Below are 25,153 nucleotides of genomic sequence, written 5' to 3'. Positions count from 1 at the left end.
CAAAAATGTGTCTGCCCAGGGGATTAATGGCTTTATGGTTTGGACCCTCCCAGTAAAGGTTCGGGTTGGGTTAATGTGCTTATATCTGGACATGTGCTGTAATTCAGCAGGAGGGCAGCACACTGCTACAGTCTTCCACCATCTCAAAGAGAAAATGATATGGTCCACAGCGTCTGGCCACTTCACCTGCTGTTTCCCCACTGCTGCTTCGGAGCCCAGCCTTCAGGTGCCGCTGAGACAGGAGGAGCTGCAGTGTGTGGAATGAGTCCTCTGGTGGGGTGCTGATGTGGGAAGCAGCCAGGTGAAGGGCAGTCAGCCCACCGTTAGTCTGAGCATTGAGATTGGCTCCTTGCTGCAAGAGAAGGGCTGCCATAGTAACGTGGCCCCATCGGCAGGCACTGTGGAGAGGTGTCCAGCCGTCAATAGTGCAAGAGTTTACTTTAGATCCAGCGGCAAGCAAAGTAGAAGCCACACCAACGTGGCCGCTGTACGCTGCACGGTGCAATGGAGTGTAGCCGTCCTCATCGTGGCAAAGAGCCAGCGAGGGGTCCGTAGACATCAACCTTTGGACTGTTGACAACTGAAAGGAGAAAAGAGAGAAGTTAGAAGTTGTTGAGCATATACAAGACAAAAAAGAGAAATAAATATCATGAGGTGAATTTCTTTGTATTTTCGAAGTAATTTGCAGGTACCAGAGAATTTAGCTTGTTTCAGTTCAGCAACTCAGGGGACCAGTGACAAGTAGGATAAGATAGACTTTAATATAGAGATTCAAATATCTAAACACAAAAATATTCTCAAACTCATCCGTGTACTGGCAGTCACGCATGTGCAATGAGTTTTGCTAATCAACAGAGGTCCAAGGATTTAGATGTGAAGCAACTCATGGACCTAAAAACTCATTCATACTCACAGTTAGCTAATCCATCTCTACAGATGAGAAGCGCTATACAAACTCAATTTATTATTATTGTTATTATTATTATTATCACAGTGGAGGAGAGGGTGGGGACTGAATGAACATAAAAGTTAACTGATTACCAAATTATGGCATAATTAGATTTTTGCAACTGCCATGTAAACACCTTAACTGATATATCTTAATCAAATTAAGGTATAAATAATGGTAAGCATAAGGAGATTAAATCTCTCTTGCTTTTTTTTTTTTTTACAAAACATCTGATTTATATACTACCCTTGCTAAAACTGCATAGAATTGTAATAAGATGACTTGTTTTTGATCTCGGTTTAGGCTAGTCGAAGGTCTTCTCAATACTGTTCACACAACTATTGCATTTTGCAAACTTTAAATACACACTAAAAAAAAAGACTAGAAAAGTGCTATATAAATGTAGTCCATTTACACAGATCGAACACATGACATTTTTACTTGATCACAAATCATTCTCAGGCTAGGGCAAATACATAGCACCCACTTATAAAAATAAGCACAATTGTCCTCTGATGGACACTTGACCCCTCGTCAACCCCCTATCCCTGTTAACCCCCCCCCCGCACAATGTCTTGAATTAGCATCAGCTTTCTTCTATGAGGCTACATCTCCAAACCACTCTTCAGTCCAAAGGCATGTTATTTTTATCTCATCTACTGTGAACTTGAACTTTGTAGTACATTGGGTTATTTGCTGCCAAAAAAGTCATAAAATCAGCAAGACTATAATTGAGATAGAATTTATCCATTATTCATTCAATCATTATCCTTTACCAAGTTATTATCTTCATGAAGTAATTCATGTATTCATCAGCTCACTTAGATGGGATGTTTCAATTATGTTTAATCCTTTAATGAAAAAATTCACATATAAATTGACAATTAAGATGGATTTGTGTGTTTTGGACAGGTAACATGACAGAATCCCTGAAAAGATGACTTGAGTTGAAGTAAAGGATCGTCATTTTTATATGGACATTTGGTTTGTAAACTGCAACCTCATTTCAATAAATTCACACAGGATGAGTCGTCCACGGAGAGTATATTAAAATACACATCTGATTCAATGTGTAAGACACTGAAAGCAAAATAAAAAAAATAGTCACACACAGCCCTAATGTAGATATTCATAAATAATAAAGGATTTTCATTATTGCAAACACTGAAATAAACTTGTGTCAGTAAGCAACCATCTGCTAGGGAATCTCTACATTTCAGCCAAAAAAAAGTACACAGATTTGCACATCAATTTCATTTTGTTTGCTCTGTCGAGGGTGTTCAGGACTAACAGCCATGCTTTTCAATTGCGTTCATTTAAATTACGGCACACCGTTCAGTCTAGACTTATCAGACTCCGAATGGGGGAATTTCTAACAACATTATCACACTACATAGAATAATAAACTGGGCACAAAGAATTAAAAGGTAGGCGGAGAAACTAGTATTTCTATAATAGCTATTGCAATATTGCAAGTAACAAAAGTCATATTGTAAAAATTTAAATTGTACAATATGGGGCAGACATTTTCATCAATCACATGTACAAATTGGATTGCAGTAGTGGACTTGTGCATTATCACATTAACCCATTTAAATAGTAACCAAAGCCTAACATATTCCAAAGAAACAAACAAAATATCTAAATTAAGAATAATGTTCCCCCCTATGACATGGTGGGCAGTTGGTAGAGTCCAATTGGCCACCCTGTATTTAACAGCTCTGCTCTGTGGAGTGCATCTTTTGCTCAGGCCGGACAAGATGTCCTCCAGCAGTGACAACCAGCAGCGGCACCCCCAGCACTGGTAACTCAAGTCAAAATCAAAACAAAATAAACCACAAATGTGTGGCTGCGAGTGCAGCCATCACATTCAGGCTGACGGCTTCCCTTACTGCCAGTGTCCACCAGCAGCTTCTTAGGTTGCCACCTCGACAGGCACCGATGACCTTATGACCACAGCTCCTGCCTGCCGCATCTGCAATAGAGGCTTTGGACATGGCCCACTCAGACTCCATCAAGAAATCCTATCTCTGTTAATCTTGATGAACCATCAATACAAAGACAAGCACACATCATCAAGATCCACACCTGGTATTGACAAATCATAACTGTATGCAGCTTAAATACCAACACAAACTAAACTGAACTACTAAAAATATCAATAATTGATATTTTCAGCAGTTCAGTTGTATCCATGCTAATTATAATTAGCATAGATACAAATCCAACTGGGCCAACTCTAGCTCAATTAAATAGTTTTTTGCATTATTACAGCCCATTCTTGTGGTCTTTGTGAAAAGAGTCAAGTAATTTTAAAGTCTACTTTGAAAGACAACCATTTTTCCAGGATGATTAAGTGAAAAACATTCAATATCAAACAAAACTCATCCCAACCCCCTTCAGATGGCCCTACAAACTCTCCCATGTCAAGTGAACGGAGAGCATCGAAATCGTTTACATGGAAACCTATTACTTACTTACTTGAAGTAATTAGTAAAAGGCAATAGGTTCAATTAAAGAGTTCAGGAAAGTCTGAAATAACCCGATTTCTCTAAAACCCTTCTTGGAATTGCTCTGTGGTTCATTGGCTTCTCCAATTATTCTTATCACTGCCCGGGTGCAGCAATGACAGTCCTCCATTTTCTCCGCCTGTCTGTTTTTTTTTTTTGTTCTTACAGAAGCCCATAATGTGAACTTGCTCCCTGCCATCAGGTCTGACAGTTAACTGGTGACCAGCTAACTGGATGCGTGTATGTAGTGGCAAATCAAGCATTAGCATTGACATTAAATGTAATAAATCAGCTGTGATTCAGCAGAAGCGGTGAGAAGTCAATGTGCTGCTACAGAACTCAGCTCCCACACAGTGCTGAGAGATGAAGTCTACAGTGGGTTTGGTGGAGAGGTGACCTTGGTCTAATGTACAAGCCAGTAAAATGCCTTTTATATAATAATGTCATAGTGACATCTGGGTTTGGCTGAAAAAGAGGGTAAACTCAAGAGGGTTTGTTTTGGCTGTATAGCTTGAACACGGGGAAAATTTGAAATGTACATTAAAGTGGAGTCAAAGATTTTGATGTTTTGATTATTCTTTTTTTATTAAGTTATTTCAATAGTTCCCCCCTGTCTTTCACATGCTTTATCAAGTCAGCCATTATGACTGTCATGCCTTAACTAAGTCCTGCTCTGTATCTAAACTATCATAGCTGAGAAACAGAAAATGTAATAAATCAGATTATAAATAATTTATTAAATTTATTAAAATAAATGTAATAAATAAAAAATAAATAAATATATATATATTTTATATATATATATATATATATATATAAATTCATCCTGTTGAGTCATTTTTATGTGAAAGTGAAAAAATGAGGATTGGCTTTGATCTGCATCGCTGCCTTGCAACAAATACCAAACCTATAACTATTGGCAGAGCAGAAAGTACAGACTCCATAGTATAATATCAAAACTAAGTTTTTTCTGAGTCCATGGTGGTATAGCGATCCAAGCATCGGCTTTGTGTCGATACAGTTGCCCACTGGGGACCGGGGTTCGCGCCCCGGTCTCGTCGGATCCGACTATGGCCGGACTCGATGAAGCAGCAATAATTGGCAACGCTAGCTTCGGGAGGGGGGCGGAGTCGGCTTGTGTTCGTCACATGAATGTGTCTCTGTGTGTGTCGGAAAAAGTAGTGGTTCGGCCTGGATTCGCCTTGTCACGAAAGTGGCGAGGCGTCTCCTTCAAGACTGCCGGCCGGAGAGATGCAGTTGGCGAACGCATGCAGTACGAGGGTGGGTGTTTTAATTACAATAGGGATCGATTGGCCACTAAATTGGGAGAAAAAGGGAAAAATCAGAAATAAATTTATATATATATATATAAAAAAAGAACGAAGTTTTTTTCTGCTCTCATCACTGAGCCTTTAAGACATTTTTCACAGACTTTAACACAAAAATGTGATTCAATAAACAATAAAATGGCCATGAATATAAATCCAATTGCTCAACATGTCTCCGTGATCATCTAGAGAAATGTAGGTACTTTCTGTCAGGTTGGTGTCCCTTAAAAAAAAAAAAAAAAATCATACAATTTGTTTAAGTCCTGCAAGACATGACATTGAGACTGTCATATCTAGTTCAACACTTACGCGGTTGTTCTCCGCTGCCCACAGAATAAGCTCCACTGCTCTATCTTTGAGAGCTTCCTCTGTTTGCAGGTACCACTCCTCACTATGTTCCTCCTCGGTCTCCTCCCCGACCTCCTTTCCAGACCACATGCTACTCACTCCCCGGGGTATCAGGTGCCCATGAGTTTGTAAAAGCTCAAGCTGATTAAAATCTTCAGGAAACTCCATCAGGGCAGTGCCTAAGAGTAAATGAAAAATAAAGACAAGAGAGTATGAAAGAAACAAAGAAAGAAAGAAAGGTTAGAAGATTGAGGAATCACTCAGGCCAGCTAAGGTGGTACTCACAAACTCACAAAACTACTTAAAAGTATAAACAGGCACTCAAAATGGATTTCACAGAGCGCTAGAGAGATTAACCATCAGTACAGACCATTTGTCTCTGTCCTTGTTTGACCCTACCCTTCTGTCTTGTATGGCCTGCTTGTTTGCCTTGCTGGCCCATTTGCCTGCCTTGCTTCACCACAGGTGTGTCCCTGTAAACACCTGGTTACACTGTGAACACCTGAATTTCCCGAAGTCCTCACACACTCTCTCGGTTTGACTTGTTTTTTTTTTCATTTCTTGTATTTCTTACACTGTCCAACATCTGCACCATACCCTGATAACTGACCAGACGATTTCCTTTAGTTTGTAGTAGAAATAAAACTTTTGGTGAATGACTGATTAACTTGTCAACCACCCTTATTTGTTATGACCTGAATGAGACCATTGTAATACCATTTAAACTGTCTGACTTTAACCCCTTGTGTGATTTCAAAATTAAGCTATTATTCCAGTTTAGGAGAAAAGTATGTATTTCAGTAAATAATGGTGCGCCTAAGTTTTAAACCGCTAGTCTAAACCAAGACTAAGGATTACCTTAGCGACAAAGCTGAAGCCTAAAAGTATATAAACAAAAGTAGCTTGGGTCATCAGTTATATCTCTGTACTTTTAACCTCTAAAGAGACTGAACATTAACCCTGTATCAGTTGGTAGGGGCCTTCTACTCATTCCTAAAAATCAACTTCAAGAAGGGACCCAGGCTTTTGCTGCCTTCCCACCAGCTATGCAGCCCAGTCAAAGTCACTTCTGAAAGCCTGTTTTCTGCAGATGCTTAAAAGCTTTTATGTAAAAGGTTCGCCTTTCCACATTTGTCCTATTTCTGCTATAAGTTGTCAGTATTTGTTGAATACTTTATACAGGGTTCTTGGCCATTTTCAATCTTAAAATTCTAGACCTATCCTAGACCTCGTCTTCCAGACTTGGACATAGCGTACTTTCCATAACATAAATAGTGAACATTACTAATTTAATCAGGGCCTGCAGTGTAAATTGTGCTGTACATTAGTCTATAATTAACTAATGCTGCAGTGTTCTTCTATTTTCAGCTCTATGTAATATGGTGACGAAGAATGCTCTACAAATTCTACAAATAGAATTCGTAGAATTTCTACAAAATAAAAAAAATGTAGAATGCTCTACAAATGTTATGCCGATGACACCCAGCTGATCTTGTCCTTCCCTCCCTCTGACACACAAGTAGAGACACGCATTGCTGCATGCTTGACTGGCATCTCTGAGTAGATGGCGACACACCACCTGAAGCTCAATCTGGACAAGACAGAGCTGATGTTCCTCGCAGGGAAAGGTTGCCTTCACCAAGACCTGGCCATCACCATTGACAACACCGTGGTGACGCCAACTCGGACTGCGAGGCATCTGGGTGTGATCCTGGATGACCAACTCTCGTTTGCTGCAAACATTGCATCGGTTGCTCGCTCCTGCAGATTTCTTCTGTATAACATCAGGAGGATTCGCCCATTCCTCACCGACGAGATGGCACAGGTGCTCATCCAGGCTCTGGTCGTCTCCCGGCTGGACTACGGCAACTCCCTCCTTGCTGGCGCCCCGGCAGCCATCAGACCTCTGGAGCTTGTTCAGAAAGCTGCAGCTCGTCTGGTGTTCAACTGCCCTACGTTCTCCCACACAACTCCCCTTCTCATGTCCCTACACTGGCTCCCAGTGGCTGCTCACATCAAGTTTAAGACTCTGGTGCTAGCCTATAGGGCAGTGAAAGGAACAGCTCCTTCCTATCTCCAGGCCATGGTCAAGCCCTACACCCCTGCCCGACCACTTCGCTCTGCTGCCTCGGGATGCCTGGTTGCCCCGTCGCTCAGAGGCTCCTGCTGCTGATCGACTCAGTCACGGCTCTTTTCTGTCCTGGCCCCACAGTGGTGGAATGAACTCCCCAGTGAAGTCAGGACAATGGAGTCACTGCCCATCTTTCGACGCAAGTTGAAAACTCACCTCTTCAAGAACTACTACCCCGTTACTTGCTCTTAGCACTCATAGTATTCACTCATTTAAAAAAAAAAAATCTTTCTTGTGCTTTTACTTCAGCACTGTTTTTGCTCTTAGATGCTCATTTAGAGAGAAGATGCACTTATGACCCCTGATGACTAGTAGTTCTCCTGGTTTCCTATGTTAAATGCACTTATTGTAAGTCACTTTGGATAAAAGTGACAGCTAAATGACTGTAATGTAAAATAAAGTTATCATTATTACTGCTTTTATTATCATCTAATAAGACTGTCGAGGTGCTGGGCACTCAATCATTACACTACAAGACAAATGATTCACAAAGATATTAAATTTTCTCTTACCAAAACGTCAAGAAACCTTTTCAGCCAAACTTTTATGAAAAAATAAAGGGGAAAATTCTGTCTTATTTTGATGGAAATTTATTGTCCAAGGCAACCTATGAGTGTGGATGGGCTACTTGTCTAGTTCTCACTAAACAGAATTCATTGTGAATGCTGTGGTCTGTAATCCAACCCCTCCAGAGCCAGGGCTGCATTGTGTTGTTACCATGATCAAATAATTGATCACAGAAAATGTTACATTAAGAAACTAATCACATTTTATCACTGATGTTTACCACAAGGCATAGTGAATTAGTAAGTTAATAAGACAAAAATCTTAAAACATGATGATCTTAAGTCTCAGACGGACAGCTGATGTTAACGATCCTTAATTACTGTTATGTTGCATTAACGCGATGGTCAATGCCAACCTCAAATAATGAACTATACTCTCAACATCACATCATCTGCTGTTTCATCTTGGCCAGGCATTTTGGCTTTTTCTGTTTTACTTTTAGAAATGACCACAATCTAGGAGTCTATAAGCAAATGTGTATCATTGGCAATTTGTCCTGGTTGAAGTTGGACTCCTGCCTGCTCTGCCTCGTTCTCTTCATCTAGAGTAGTAATTCTTGTCCGCGGACCCCTTAGCCAGGGGGTCGATGAAATAGTGCTATAAATTCTAAAATTGTGCTGTATCATTAAAAAGTGCACATCTACAGATGGGGACCATTTGCGCTAATAAAATGTTTTATTTATTTATTTATTTAACCTTTATTTAACCCGGAGGATCCCATTGAGATTACAAACCTCTTTTTCAAGGGCGACCTGACCAAGATAGGCAGCAGCAATTAGAAAGCACAGATACAAAAACCACACAGTTGCAAAATTACACATTTGAAAATACAAACAAAAGACAAAAAAAATTTAGAAAAAAGTAAATTACAAGCAGATTATAAAAAACAAGTACATGTTGTGAAATCAGCTTCAAGTACTCTCAATTTGGATTTAAAACGGCTCAGTGAGATTAACTCTAAGTTTCCAGTCATTCTGCAACATATTCCAGGTTAAAAGGTGCAGAATGAACAAAAGCCTTTTTACCCAATTCAGTGCAGACATATGGAACAGAAAGCAACACATAGTCAAGAGAACTAAAGGAGTAAGGGCCAGCACTTCTCAGTGCAATTAAATCACAAATGTAGAAAGGTAGTAGACCGAGGATTGCCTTATATATAAAAGCATACCAATGCTGAGCCTTCGGGTGGCCAGAGCAGGCCATCCCACCCGAGCATACAACTCACAGTGATGTGTCAATGATTTCCAATTAGTAATAAATCTCAAAGAAGAATGGTAGGCAGTGTCTAACGCCAACCCCCTCTTCCCACCACCAACATGATGATGTTTTATTGGCGCAAAGGACAGTGGACACAAGCATATTGTGTCCATTAGGTGTTAACATGATTCAAACTGAAACATGTTTCTGTTTACTCAAGATTCAAGATTTGGTTTAATGTTATTTTTATTTTCATTATGTACCTGCGCACATAAATAAAAACGAAATGGCGTTTCTCCTAGCCCACAGCAGTGCAACAGAGAAGATAAAAAAAAACATCCAAAAAATTCTCTAAAAACGATACCACTAAAAACGTAAAAACCGAAAACAAAAAAAAAAAGCACAAACAATTAACAACACAGTCCATTCAAGTGCAACACAGTGCATTACAGTGCCATTTCCGTTTAAATGTTGACAGCCGGTGTCCGTCAACGAGTGACCAGCACTGATGGGGGAGGGGGGGGAGCACAGTTTATTAATAGGGGAGGGAAACAGGTTGTGAGAAGGATGGTGGAGAGCCTTAATGATGCTGGAGGCTCTGTGAACACAGTGTTGATGGTAAATCTCCAAAAGGAAGAGGAGAGGGGCACAAATGATCTTGCTAGCTGTCTTCACTATCCTGTCCAGCTGGTGTGGTTCGGTCGCTTTGCAGTTACCGAACCAGGAAGTGAGACCATAGGTCAGAATGCTTTCAGTGGTGCGGGCTGGAATGGGGAGGCTTGCCCTTTTAAGTCTTCGGAGGGGATGGAGCTGCTGTTGGACTTTTTAAACGATGGCCAAGGTGTTAATGGTTGAGGTCAGGTCGTCCGCCAGGTGCACTCCCAGGAACTTGATGTTACTGACCCTCTCCACAGTGGTGTATGATGGTGCCTGCCGGCCCTCCTGAAGTCAAATCACCATTTCTTTTGTTTTGCTTATGTTCAGGGAGAGGTTGTCGGATTCGCATAATGCCATTAGCTGCTGCAACCTCATCCTGTATGCAGATTCATCATTGCTGACAAGGCCCACTACTGCTGTATCATCCACAAACTTGATGATGTGGTTGGTGTCAAATTTGGCAGTACAGTCATGGGTTAGCACGGTGAACAAGAGGAGGCTCAGTATGCAGCCCTTGGGTGAACCTGTGCTCACTAAGATGGAATTTGATGTGTGGCTCCCCACCTTGGCTGTCTGCTGCCTCCACATCAGGAAGTCCAGGACCCAGTTACAGGTACCAGTGTCCATGTCCAGCAACCTCAGCTTCTCCAACAGTTGTTGTGGTATGATGTGTTAAATGCCAAGCTGAAATAGATGAAGATGATCCTGGCATAGGTGTTCTTCCCTTCCAGGTGTGACAAAGTGAGGTGTAGTGTGTAGCTATTGCAATTTATTATTTATTGCAATTTCATAGTTTATCACTATGAAAGGTCTGAAGTATTTAAGGTGAAAAGTTTTAGAATACAAATAGTTCCAATGGCATCTACGAGTACAAATGGTAGTAAACATATATTTAATTGGTGTTACAATTATGAGGGGCTTCTTGGAAAAATGTGGCCCCAAAAAGCTTGAGAACTCCTGCTCTAGATAGAAGCATCAACGAGAATTAAGGAAGAGAGAGGGCCTGTATTTTTCATTACTTTAAAAGTCCCGGCAAAAATTTACCCTCCGATGATGTCATCACCAGGTGAATTTTGAATGTATCCACAGTGCTCTCCAGGGACACAGAGTGAGTAGACAGAAATTGTGTCGTCCTATAACTAAGTATTTCTAACGACAAATATGTGGAGATAAAATTGAAAAGAGATGAAGGTTCCCTTTAAGAAATTATTTTCCATACTGGCACAAGAACCCTATCTGTGGAGGCCTAGTGAAACTGCTGGTTTATTTATTGTATGTTAGAATTTTGATTTTCTTAGTTTGCAACCGCATGCTAATCATAACCCCTCACCCCTTAATTAAAACAAGGTTTGTATCCCATCTCATTATTACCCAACAGAAAAATTAAACACCTTCACACACAAAAATGAACTTTTCACTTACTCATACCATTGCGTTAATGTTACCACCCAACAACTGCCCATAAAAAATACACATGTAGCATAGACCAGCTCACGACACTTTCACTCAGGTTAGCCAAGTAACAATTCTCTCCTATAACAATGTGCACTATCAGACTTCATGGTTCACACCAATTAGGAAAAAAAATATCTTCAGATCACGAAAAAATATATTGCATCTATCCTATCTTTGACTACTTATATGTAAGCATCTCTGCAACAAAGCCAAATTGACACATGCAATTATAGCACTGGCAGCCAGTCCAGGGTGTCTCCATGCCTGCCACCCAGTGACTGCTGGGATAGGCTCCAGTATCCTGTGACTCTAAGCAGGATAAGCAGTTTGGATAATGGATGGACGGATGGATGGATGGATGGATGGATTACAGGACACCAGAGTTACCGGAAGTCCCGCGAAAGTTGGAGACAACAAGATGGATGAATAAAGTTCGCACAATTAATAGAAAAGCCAGTGTGATTATTTATTAAATATATGTTAACAGTGTGCCAGAGGGCATATAAAACAATACAACATAGTGTCAGAAGTGGGATTCATATACCCACCGACCGATAAAGAATACCCACTGACTGATAAAGAAATGGACACGTACGGCGTTCCAGCACCCAGGATGGACTGGGATTCACCTAACTTACCCGAAGCATGGAGGTGATTCCAGCAGCATACATAGCTGATGTCCACGGGCCCCCTGCGTGAGAAACGCGAACAAGAGAAATGCAACAATATTCTTTTGTGAATCGGGGAAAACGGAAGAGATGTGTACAACACCTGGACGCTTACAGAAGATGAAGCTAAGACGCTAAAGACATATTACGATAAATACACAGAATACCTCACTCCCAAGTCTAACCTGGGATATGCCAGGTATTGTTTCTGAGAAAATGCAAGGAAACAGTGAGACATTTGAACACTTCATAACCAAGCTAAAACTGTGAGTTAAAGACTGTGGGGACCCAAACAGTGACAAAATGGTCAGAGATCGCATTGTGTTTGCCACTAACCCCCCCTGTGCATGAGAAGCTGCTCAGCCAGGGTGCAGAGTCGACGCTGGATAAAGCTATAGACATAGCCCGCTCACATGAGTTAGCACAGATGCAGCTGAAAGAAATGGTCAGCAGCAGAGTCCACAGCAACCATGACACTGTGTATGCAGTAAAAAAAAAAGAAGACCAGAAACAAAATGGCAAGATAGCAGCAAAACTGCGAGACCATGGGAGTTTAATGCAGCAAATAAGGTATGCAACAGATGTGGAGGCTCACACAGCACAAAAGACGTCTGCCCACCTAAGGGGAAACAATGCATAAAATGCAAAAAAACAATCATTTTACAAAAGCATGGAAAACAAAATTCCCAGCACACACAAAATCTCACAAGAGAAATGTACACACCATCAGAGAGGACGACGCAGAAGAGCAGGAGGAACTTTATATTGACAGCCTCACAACTGAAAGCACAGACAAAAGCAGTGAACAGGCTTATGCAGAAATTAAAGTTGGCACATCAGATCAGAAAGTGAAATTCAAAATAGACACTGGAGCACAAATCAATGCCCTCCAGAAAACATGTTTGACACACTGTTCAATAACACTGCCATAAAAATCAGCCACAGATAAGCTCACCATTTATGGAGATGAAAGACTGAGAATGAGAGGCACCTGTCAGTTGAAATGTCAACACAAGAACAGCACAATGATGCTTGAGTTCTACATTGTCGACACTAAAGCTCCACCCATCTTAGGACTGAGAGTTTGTTTAGACATGAACTTGATCAAACTAATACTGGCGGTGACTGAAGGAAACAACAAACCACCAGACAATGACTCACAATCACTAGACAATGACCCACAGTCACAGAGTGCTCTAACAAGAGTACGCAGATGTGTTCCAGGGCATAGGAGAGGTCCCAGGAGAGTGTAACCTCCATGTTATCCCAGATACAACACCTGTCGTATACCCACCATGCAGAATCTCCATCGCACTATGGAGCCAGCTGAAGCAAGAGCTCGACAAGATGGAGGAGAACAACATTATCTGCAAGGTAACAGAACCCACAGAATGGGTAAATGCTTTGGTGGTTGTCGAAAATCCCCAAACAGGCAAGCTAAGAGCATGCCTAGACCCCACAGATCTCAACAAGGCAATCCAAAGACCACAATACCCCCTAACCACACTAGAGGACATCGCCACAAAGCTTGTCGAAGCCCAATATTTCAGCATTCTAGACACTAGATCAGGATACTGGACCACAAAACTGAGCACCGAATTATTGCTACTGACAAAATTCAACACAGCATTCAGCAGATACAGGTTTCTCAGGTTGGCCTTCGAGATTAGCTCAGCCCAAGACGAGTTCCAGAGATGTGTGGATGAGACGTACGAAGGACTTGATGGTGTAGCTGCCATAGTTGATGACATCCTGGTTTTTGGAAAAACCAAAGAAGAACATGATGGCAACCTCAGAGCCATGCTCAAGCGCATGAGAGAGAGAGGGGTGAGGCTGAACCCCAACATATGTCATATATGTGTGACAGAGGTCAGCTATTTTGGACACAAACTCTCACATGAAGGCATCAAACCAGACCCACTAAAAGTGAAGGCAGTTCAAGAGATGTAACCACCTCAGAGCAATGCTGAACTGGAAACCATACCCTGGATGATAAACTATCTGGCCAAATTCACACCACGGCTCTCTGAGGTAAATGCACCACTGCAACAGCTGTTGAAACAAGACAGTGAGTTCACATGGGATGAAAATCACGACACAACATTCAAACAGATGAAAGAACTGATAACACATCACCCAGTGCTTGCATACTTTGACCCACAGAAAGGGCTGAGGCTCCAAGTAGATGCTTCAAAATGTGGCCTCGGTGAGGTCACGCTCCAGTACGGCAAACCGATTGCTTATGCATCCAAGTCACTGAACAGCACAGAAGAAAATTACGCTCAAATTGAAAAAGAGCTGTATGCAGTACTCTTCGGCTGTAAGTGTCTCCACAAGTACATGTATGGTCGGAGAGTGATTGTAGAATCTGACCACAAACCACTGGAAGCTATACTGAGGAAGCTGCTGGTAGCAGCACCACCATGTTTACAAAAGATGATATTACAGCTGCAAAGGTATAACATCCACATCCTTCACCACCCCAGAAAGGAAATACCAGTGGCCGACACACTGTCACGAAAGTCCATCAAACACCATGATGACAGCCTGATGGAAGGCATGGAAGCACAAGTGCACACCATCATCAGCAGCATTCCAGTAAGTGACAGCAAACTACAGGAAATCAAAGAAGCAACCGCACAAGATACCTAGCTTGCTGCACTGAAAAGAGCCACAAAAGCTGGATGGCCTGATTAAAGGAAAAAATGCCCAGCCAACATCTAGGAATACTGGAACCACAGAGATGAAATTTCTGAAATGGACAGCATAATGTTCAAGGGAGAAAAAATAATAATTCCTCAGAGACTCAGAGAGAATATGATACAGCGTATACACACCGGACACATGGGTGTGGAGAAAAGCAAGCACTGAGCACGAGACATACTACTGTTCTGGTCTGGCATGGGAAAACAAATAGAGGCAGCAGTGGCGCAATGCAGCATATGCCGAGAGATGCAGCGCAAACTCTAAAGAGCCCCTGCTGTCACACACCATACCTGAAAGACCATGGCAAGTAGTAGGCACAGACCTGCTCATGTGGAACACACAGGACAACATTGTCATAGTGTCATAGTGGATTACTACAGCAGATTCTTTGAGCTGGAGAGACTACAGAGCCGCACTTCATCAGCAGTCATCACCAAGCTCAAATCAGCATTTGCTCGCCACGGCATTGCAGAAACTGTCATCAGCGATAACGGACCATGTTACAGCTCGGAGGAGTTCCAACGCGTCACAAAGGCACGGGACTTTAAACACACCACTACGAGCCCCTGTTGCCCACAAAGCAACAGCCTTGCCGAAAAGACAGTTCAGACAGCAACACGCATCCTGGATAAACCCAAAGCTGAAAACATTGACCCATATCTTGGCTTGTTAGAATACAGGAACACGCCTGTACACAACCTGAAGTCACCTGCTCAGCTTCTGATGAGCCAAAGACTACGCTCAATACTTCCTGTGACCGCAAAGCAACTGCAGCCACAAGCCACACCTCAGAAAGCTGTACATGAGAGGAGACAGTTGTACCAGCACCGCCAGGAGTTTTATTACAATAGAACTACCAGACCTTTGCCTCACCTACCTGCAGGCACTCACATCCGCTTCAGAATGGAGGATGGATCCTGGAAACCTGCAACAGTAATACAGCCCGCAGACACGCAGAGAAGTTACCACATACAAACAAGAGAAGGACAGACACTCAGACGCAACCGTTGGGACCTCCGTGAAAGCAAGGAGAAGTCAAGCACAACAAGTGTCCAGCAGACAAAGCCAAACACCAACAACACACAGCTTTGTTTACCTGTTAATAAGGGCAACTGTGTTAATCGGTTGCACCTAAGAGCATTTTGCTTTATTTCCTTGTGGTTTTTTATTAAAAGAAGGGGCCTGGCGGCCTGTCCAGGGTGACTCCCCGCCTGCCGCCCAATGACTGCTGGGATAGGCTCCAGCATCCCCGCGACCCCGAGAGCAGGATAAGCGGTTTGGATAATGGATGGATGGATGGGATGTAACATACTCATTGTAACACTCATACTCACTCCTGTGCATTACAGGACACCGTAGAGTTGGGTTACCGGAAGTTCCGCGAGAGTTGCAGACAACAAGATGGATGAATAAAGTTTGCACAGTTAATAGAAAAGCCAGCGTAATTATTTATTAAATATACTAAGTTAACAGTGTGCCAGAGGGCATATACAACAATTTAAATTTTAAGACTGTGAAAAACGTCTTCCCTACAATCATAAGTGAAAAATCAAAACTCAACCACATGAGGCGTGTATTATGGATGTTGCTCTCAGCTGCCAAGTGTGTTTTGAATATATTTCAACGGGCTACCAATATGATTAAACTACTGTTTACACTGCAAGTGGAAAGTGTTAATGCAATTTATCAGCCATCAATGCGACAATGGCAGTCGCTAAAAAGGAAATAAAACTATTACGCTGTCAAGTAAAAGATGTAATGTGTATGTCGCGTTTCAGTGTAATTGAACTTTAAAGTTAAGGATTGCATTATAAGACTAATATGCTTGCTGTCCCCGACACGCATCATTTTCTACCTTTCATTTGATCTTTTTTTAGTTCAGTAGATAGAGGCGTGACAGATGCAGTCCGAATCGATAAAGAGACAAACAAGAGCTTTCCAGTGTCGAGTTGATTACGCCACGCTGCATGCTGTAAGGTCTGCCACTCGACCTGCCTGATATCACTTTTCCAAATGAAGGGTGTCGTAAAAGTATGTGTATTTAACTATACGTTTATGGTGCATGATAAAAGCAAGAGGTATATCGAAGACGTCCCATTCAAATAAAGGCAAGGTTAACAACTGGCTATTATGCTGGCTAATGTAGCGCTTCACAAGCCGACAGAGCAACAAACAGCAGGAGGTCCTTTTTTTTAACTAACAGACATTTCCTCAGTTTGTAACTTTTACCGTGGTTAACGTTAACACTTTAAAGTATAAAAGAAAGAGGTAAAAGATCACAAACATTTACACCTACCGAGTTTTCGATTTCAGAACAAACCACGGCTAGGAACGCCAACTACCCCCGTTATATGATGGGATTTGTAGTTCAGATAATCTCGGGTCAAATCTCATTGAAAGAGGCGCTCGACCAAACTACAATATCCATCTGGCTGTCTTGCAGAACCAGACAGAGCATGAGAGCACGGCGCTATGCTGTGTTCAGAAGAGGAACGTCGCTTCCAACGTCACGCTTTCACGCAGTTAACGCGGGGGGGGGGGGGGGCACTGACGCTGTCAGATGTCTTAGTATTTCATCCGCAGCGTTTTTGAGTAAACCAACGTTATCCAGGATAATCTAGCTAGCAGAAAGGTGGCTGAAAGATATAACAGCTCATTGATATATCGCAGCAGAAAAAAAAAGTGAAACAGAAAATGTCGGCATTCATAGTTCATGGCAAGAAAGGACAAGCGTCCATTTACACTTTGGTGTGTAATTACGTGATACGTGTCAGTAGAATAATTTATGTTTCACTTTCATAGCAATTCGTCAACCCAGCTACCGGGAAAGCGCAAGTCAGTACATTAGTGCCGGTCCCCAGCTGGATAAATGGGGAGGGTTGCGCCAGGAAAGGCATCCGGTATAAAACCTTTGCCAAATCAAATATGCGGATCATAAATCAGATTTCCATACCGGATCGGTCGAGGCCCGGATTACCAACGATCGCCACTGGTAGGCTACTGTTGGCCAGCAGGGTGCCGGTGGAAACTATACTACTGTCGGGGGAAGGCATGTCCAGAGGCTGAGGGAGAAAAGGAAGGGTAGAAGTCAGGGGTGTAACTACCATCTGCAGGGTATGCAGCTGCATAGGGGCCCGCGATGATTTGGGGCCCGCCCTGCATGGCCGAATTTTTTTTTTTATTGAACAAAACATATAAACAAGAAAATATTACATCACAATAGGACAAAAAGTAGTTACAAAAATATAAATTATTTCAAAATTAAAATTTACATATCCATAAAAAAAGAAAAGAAAAGACAAAATAAAAAAGCTCGAGATACAGGATTTAAGTTAAATTATATTCTTCACATAGTCTTCTGGTTTTGCTGGCTTTAGGATTCATACATTCTTTTAAAGATTCTAAATAGGATGAAAGAAGTGCTTTGAATACACTAATGTTTGGACGCTGGTGTGCAAATTTGGTACAATGAATATGAAATTTAGCAAATATTAATAGAAGGTTGATAATATACATTTTTTCTGAACTTATTTCCTCATTTTGTGACAGACCAAATACAACATGTTGGATGTCCAGTTTACAAGAAGAGTCAATTTTGTTATTTATGAGATTATCTAGATCAATCCAAAAAACATGAGAGTAGGTACAATCCCAAAATAAATGACATATGGTTTCATCCACATTGCCACAAAAGGAACAGAGTGTGTCAATATTAATCTTGTATTTTACAAGAAGGGACTTGACTGGATAACATCTGTGAAGCAGTTTAAATGTAACTTCTCGTACCTTATTTGTAATACAATATTTTCGTGATAAAATCCAAGTGTTCCTCCAATCTATGTCATTATAAATATTATTCCAGTAGAAATTGGCTGCAGGTTTAGAAACAATGTCTCTCTGAATAATATTTCTAACGCATTGATTAGTGGCTTTATCACTGAATAAAGGACACAAGTTACCAATATATATGTCTTCAGGAGTTAAACCTGGAATAGTACAACTTTTACCTTTAGGAGCAGACAACAATAACCTTCTAACTCCATCTGGTATTGCATCAAATACAATAGAATATTCTCTTGGTGTAACAGGGAAACCATATACAGAAAGAAATTCTTCATAAGTGAAAAGCTGACCATTGTTATTCAGTAATTGACTAACAAGTAAAATTTTATTATCAACCCATCTCTTAATATACAAAGATTTGTTCTTAAACCTAATATCTTGATTGTTCCAAATGAAATATTTATGAGGAGAAAAATTGTGTGAGTACATCATTGACCAGGATAACAAAAGTTGACTATGAAAGTTGGACAGTTTTATCAGTAATTTATAAATATTGAAATTGCACCTTAAGAGAAAATGCATTCCTCCAATTGAATTAAATATATGGGCATTAATAAAATTCCAGATTGAGTTGGGATTTTTTAAGAAAAGTTTGATCCATTTGACTTTAAAAGAAGAGTTTAAGGAGGTGAAGTCTAAAGAATTAATCCCACCAGAACATAACTTATTTATCATGACATTCTTCTTAATATAATGTATTCTTTTTTTCCAGATAAATTCAAATAATATTCTGTCAATTTTAGTGCATATATCTTTTGAGACATCAAGTGCCATAGCTGCATATATAAGTCTGGAGAGGTCTTCAACTTAAGCTACCAAGGATCTTCATGTAATAGACAAATCTCTTTGAAGCCAAAGGTTATACCTCTGTTGGACTGAAGCTATAAGCGGATTAAAATTTTCAGATAGTCTGGAGCTTGGGTCTTTTTCAATTATAATACCAAGATATTTAACCTTATGCTTCACAGGGATCCCAGAAATAATAGTATCTGTGCAACTATTAACAGGAAGAAGCTCACATTTTGAAATGTTCAGTTTAAGGCCGGAGGCCATTGAGAAAGAGTTAATGACTTTGATTGCTTTATTAACTTGAAATATATCCTTTAAAAAAAGTGTTGTATCATCTGCAAGTTGAGTGATAGACAGTGTTCTGCCAACAATAGAGAGACCCAATACACCACTTTTTTTGAAATGAATGGAGAGTAATTGCATAGGAAGAAGGAAGAGATATGCCGAGATCGGACAACCTTGACGGATTCCACGATTTAAGTTAAATCTTTTAGCAGTGCCATATGGGAGTTTGATTGAACTATTTGCACCTGCATATAACGTTTTGACAGATTTTTTAAACATATTCCCAAAACCAAAAATGTCAAGTGCTTTAAATATGAATTTGTGTTCAATGGAATCAAAAGCTTTATAAAAATCTAAAAAAAGAATGAAGCTGTTATCTGTAATTAATTCTGAATGATCCAAGATATCAATCACCAGTCTTATGTTGTTTGTTATATGTCTATTAGTCATGAAACCAGACTGTGTTTCATCAATAATGTCATTAAGTGTACTTTTCAATTTTTTAGCCAAACACATAGCAATTATCTTGTAGTCATTGTTCAAGAGTGAAATAGGTCTCCAATTATCTAACAACAAATAGTCTTTTTGCGGTTTGGGAATCAAAGTGATCAACCCCTGAGACAATGAAGGAGGGAGCTTTTCATTAGCAATGCTTTCTATATATACTTTATGTAAAAAGCGTGATAAGTCCTTGGAGAAACATTTATATAACTCTGAGGTTAATCCGTCATTCCCAGGACTCTTATTGAGTTTCATTTTTTTAATAGTATCCTCAACATCCAATGTTGTGATGGGGGCATCACACACATCTTTATTAGCATTGCTGATGCTCTCAATATTACCTAAAGAGTTTAAGAAACTTTCCATGTCATTTGTTGACAGTTTAGACTTATATAAGTCTTCTATAAAATAGTTCACATGTCTCAGAAATCTTTTTAGGGTCTTGTGTGATGACACCATCTGAACAGAGTTTGGTCATGCTGCAAAGTGTATTATGTTGTTTCTCTAATTTGAAGAAATAGCTGGAGTTTTGCTCTCCTTCCTCAAGCCATCTCCTCCTAGAGCGCACAAAGGCTCCTTTTGCCTTGTGAATATATAGATTATCTAATTTTAATTGTAGAATTTGAAGTCTGTTCTTGTTATCCTCTGATAAATTTTCAAGTGGCTGTGATGATAAAGCAATAATTTCAGAGATCATTTCTGATTCTTCTTTTTTTCTGTTTTTAACTATTTCAGCTCCTCTTTTCATTATAAGGGACCTTAATTCAAATTTCATGAACTCCCAATTTTTGCCATACATATTTTCAGCACATGCCCTATCCCAGCATTCATCTATTTTTATTTTAATCTCCTTTACCAAAGATTCATTCAATAAAAGAGAATTATTTAATTTCCAATATGAGTTGACTGTTTTAGTTTGATGACTAGTAGACATATACAGCTCCAAAAAGATAGTTGTATGATCCGTCAAGGGTGTTGGTAACATTTTAACTGAAGAGACATGTTCAGATAATGGATCAGAAATCAACCAATAGTCAATACGAGACTGTAATGACCCTGACCTGTTCTTCCACGTAAATTCTTTAACTGTAGGATTCTTATACCTCCAAATATCAATCAGATCTCTTTCATTTATAAAATCTAACAAATAACTATTATTAGTATTACTTTTATTTGGCCATCTATCTAACATATCATTAATTGAATGATTCCAGTCTCCTCCGAATATCATCTTTAGATCTGCAAATTTACTTATTATAGAATCAATTTTTGCATTTACTGAATGCACTAAGGTAATATTCTCCTGTTTGTTGTTATAACCATAAACGTTTCCCAATAAAAATACCTGGTCATTAAATGAAATAACCAACAAAATAAAGTGACCGTTTGGATCTGTCTGTGAAGAGATAACTTTCCCTTTAAACTTGTGTTTCAAAGTCAGAGTTCCTGCTGAGTGGTTTGTGCCATGAGACATCCACAAGTCCTCTCCCCATTGGGATTTCCAGAATCTAATGTCATTAGGTTCAGAATGAGATTCTTGTATCAAACAAAAATCAGTATTCAGGCTTTTAGCATATAATAGCAGTGCTTTCCTTTTGGTATTGTCCCTTAATCCTCGAGCATCAAAAGAAACAAAAGATAAAGATGAAATTTTGAGTGTAACTAACTTTTCACCCTGAGAAAAAGTGTGTAAATTACAGAGAGAACAGAACTACTCTGTCATTACATAACAAGTGTTTTTAGCAACAACAGCATATTGTATATTTAGAAAACGAATAAGGAAAAATAACTCCTGAGTCATATTAGCTTACATGATGAAAGGCACTTCAGTGAATCTCTTTTCTGTTCACAAACGCACGGGCTCCCACGAAGTATGCAATCTTCCCCTCCTCTCGTGCTTTCTCAACCTGCGGCCACAATAGGCTGCGCCTCTCTCGGTCCTCGGGAGAAAGGTCTTCCTTAAAGCGCAGCTTCCTGGGCAGCGGCAAATAGTCGGATCGTTTCGCCGTCTTCCACATAATGTCTCGAAAATGCCTCATAGTGAATTGAATGATTACTACACGGGGCAGTGGTGCCGCTGAAGACTCACGTCTTTGCCCAAGCCTGTGCACTGAGTCGAGTACCTCCGGGAATGTCTCTCGGTGGTCAGGAGCCATGTTTTGGCAGATTTCAATTACCTTTCTGCGAACGTCTTCTCCGTCTTCCTCAGTTAGCCCGTGAAGTCGCAGATTCCATCTTCGTTTGTATTGTGACAGCTCCAGCACATTGCTTTCCAAATTTTGGATTTTTTCCTCTGCTTTACTCACTCTCGCTTCGGTGTGCGTCAACTTTCCTTTCAGCTCCTTGAGATCTTCAGAAATAAAGTTAACAGTAACCTGCAGGTCACTGATACTTTTCCCAATGCTACTAGCTCCTTGCTCTTTGGTAGCCATCTTGAGCGCAGCAATGATGTTTTCTGCGGCGTCGGTTTCCATGTTTTGTCTCTTGCCAAAACGTTTGGATGGAGAAGAACTGGGAGTCGTAATTTTTCTCTTATCTGAGCCCAGATTTTTTGCCATCATGTGTGGCTTCAATTTTTTATCCTGAAAGTTCGTTTTGTTGCTTTTAAAAAGTTTTCAAGACAGAGCGGGTTCTGCAGTAGACCGAACACTACGCCGCCATCTTGGCTCATGCATGGCCGAATATAGCCAAGGCAGTCAGAGCGGCTCCACTGGGCCTCGCCCACGGAGGTGAGTGGGCCGGTGGAGCGAGCCATACCGCAAAAAGGCATTCTCCGTTATGGTTTTTACATAAAGTAGTCTGTAGCAATCTATAAACTATGAACACGATAAATAAACCAAAACTATTAAATTAAACGAATGAGTGTTTCTTATTTTGGTATATTTGTCATAATTTTACACATAATATGCAATGATTGCGGGGTAATACTGTTGTTGTTGTCCAATGTCAAGTCTCAATTCGATCATGTGACGAACCTATACGATAGCCTACAGCTAGTTTAAATTAGACCAGTAATGCTAACTAAACTGACAGCAAGCAGCATGGAGTACAAACACAAAAGCGGGTTTCAAAAAAGAAAATTAAAAGAAGCAGCAGAGAAGGAAAAAGCTAAGCTCCCAAAAATAGTCTTTTTAAAAAAAATAAATATAAAAAGTATGGTTGTACGTAAGGGCACATGTGGGTATCTGTCATTTCATGTGACTAGAGTGACAAGCAATTGTGGCAAGTAGCACAAGGCCATATAACCAGGACAGAACGTTAGTAGAAGATAAACTTGTTTATGCCCAAAAGTATGATATGTGACATTCCATCATGTAAGTGTAACCAATATTATGCAGAAAACCGTAGTAGCAGTAGTAGTAGCATATCAAGACAACCATTAGACTGTCAAAGGGGGATGACTGAAGACATCCTAACGTCGTCCTTGCATCGATAGAGAGGCTCCTGCTCTGCCAACATGTCCTGATCAACAAGGTTCCTGATTAAAAGCAGGACATTGACTGATGCAAGTAGATTGTTCACTAGATTTGTAAATGGTATAAAGACGGGGAGGCTTTTGTCTGATTTTCAGTCACTCTGCAGACCTGACTCAGACTTTGTTGATACGTCAATAAAAGTCTTATTTTGAAGGATCCTCACCTGATTGACATTTTTGGTGTTGCAATTTCTCTGTATTACTGGCCACCACAAAAGCAGGACTAATTCAGCTGAGCAAGAGCCAACTGCACCTGCTAGCAGCAGCATCAACGAAAGCGCGCCATCAGACATCACAGGAGATGGTGAGTGTGACAGCGGTGACCGTGTGCAGGACATCCCGGAGCTGGAGCCTAGCACTACTACCATTGCATCTCTGCACGGGTAGCCCACGGACAGAGGACATTTTCCTGAGCACGTAGATGCAAATGTGAAACGATATTGTAGCGAATTCGGGGGACAACGCAACCACAGGAAATGCCGCGGCCGGGAAGCGAACCCGTATCGCCCGCACCGCAGGAGACATCACTAACCGCTAGACTGAAGGGTCAGACCCGCCAGCCAGCGTGTCTACTTATCCATGCACGTTACACTACCCCCCTCCTTCGGGAAGCGCGTCCCCGCGCTTAAGCATATCAGCTCCTTCACGCCTCAGGGCGCATACGCTTCTGATGGCCTTACGGTCGCTCCATCCCACTTCTGACACCAATGTAGCGAATTCGGGGGACAACGCAACCACAGGAACTGCCGCGGCCGGGAAGCGAACCCGTATCGCCCGCACCTCAGGAGACATCGCTAAACGCTCGACTAAAGGGTCAGACCCGCCAGCCAGCGGCCAGCGTGTCTACTTATCCATGCACGTTACAATATGATATGTTTAAGGGGTCATGCAAACCCCTGGGCCCTTTCCCACGGGATCCCACACAGGGCAACCGCTGCTTTTCCACTACCTACAACACCAGCAAAACCAAATCTGGTTTGGAGATACCACGGACACGGCCATGCTCATGGACGGATTAATGCACGGGCCGACAGGGCCCGGGCCCCAGGGCCCCGCCTTTCTGGGGGCCCCCAAGATTAGCGAAATTACATCCTCTGAAATCCGCCCAATGATTACCCCTTCTATAAATAATCATTACAAGAGGTAATGTCGATTACCAGGGTTTATATAAGACATAATTTCACTAGAATTCTCAATCATGGTGGCAAAATATTTTTTCCAATTGTATGCCAAAAATATTCCTGTATTATTTCAAATATGGATTCATTAGCGCCAATGTACAATTAAATGTTATAGGCTACACATACAAACAAAAAGAAAAATCATTAAAAAAATTAAAATAAATTGCATCATGGGCCAATAGATTTGCTCTTGACGATCATGATTCACGTTCAAGTACGTAGCTACGTCATTGTAGGCTATACAAAAAACAAAAATGGAGAAGAGGAGTTATGCTAGTGGGTTCCTTAAAAGAAAAACAAAACAGGAAAAAGTTGAAAGACAGGCGTCCGAGTTGCAAAAGATCCCAAAATTGGATAGTTTTTTTTAAAAAGAAAGAAACTCAAACTCCGGATAAGGATGAACAAGAAGCGCTACTACCGCCAAGCGTTAGCAACTGTGATGAAGCTGGCAACATTAGGCCTACTGAAGATGAGCTAACGTTAACAGCAACCGCCATGAATGGACAGCAGCAGCAGCAGCATTTGGATAAAAGTGGCTGCTCATCAGCAGGCGAGCTAACTGT

The 25,153-nt window shown here is 41.0% G+C and overlaps 1 protein-coding gene across 2 annotated transcripts; it reads right to left on the bottom strand.

The window, feature by feature from the left end:
- Positions 1–103: 103 nt before the first annotated feature.
- On the bottom strand, positions 104–16,830 carry ankrd49 (ankyrin repeat domain 49). 2 transcript variants are annotated; one of them, XM_056280986.1, is made up of 4 exons: positions 16,813–16,830; positions 11,781–11,833; positions 5,097–5,314; positions 104–580 (listed from the first exon to the last, which is right to left on the bottom strand). In XM_056280986.1, exons 3-4 carry the CDS (start codon positions 5,301–5,303, stop codon positions 104–106), a joined length of 684 nt encoding a protein of 227 aa, XP_056136961.1. In that variant the 5' UTR covers positions 5,304–5,314; positions 11,781–11,833; positions 16,813–16,830. The 2 variants fall into 2 exon arrangements, with proteins under 2 accessions (XP_056136961.1, XP_056136962.1); XM_056280987.1 differs by lacking the exon at positions 11,781–11,833 and having other exon boundaries at positions 16,813–16,823.
- Positions 16,831–25,153: the final 8,323 nt, after the last annotated feature.

This window comes from Lampris incognitus, chromosome 5 (genome assembly GCF_029633865.1).
Source record: "Lampris incognitus isolate fLamInc1 chromosome 5, fLamInc1.hap2, whole genome shotgun sequence".
Lineage (NCBI taxonomy): Eukaryota > Metazoa > Chordata > Actinopteri > Lampriformes > Lampridae > Lampris > Lampris incognitus.
Note: the sequence above shows the minus strand (reverse complement) of the source record. Positions and strands in the feature narration are given on the sequence as shown.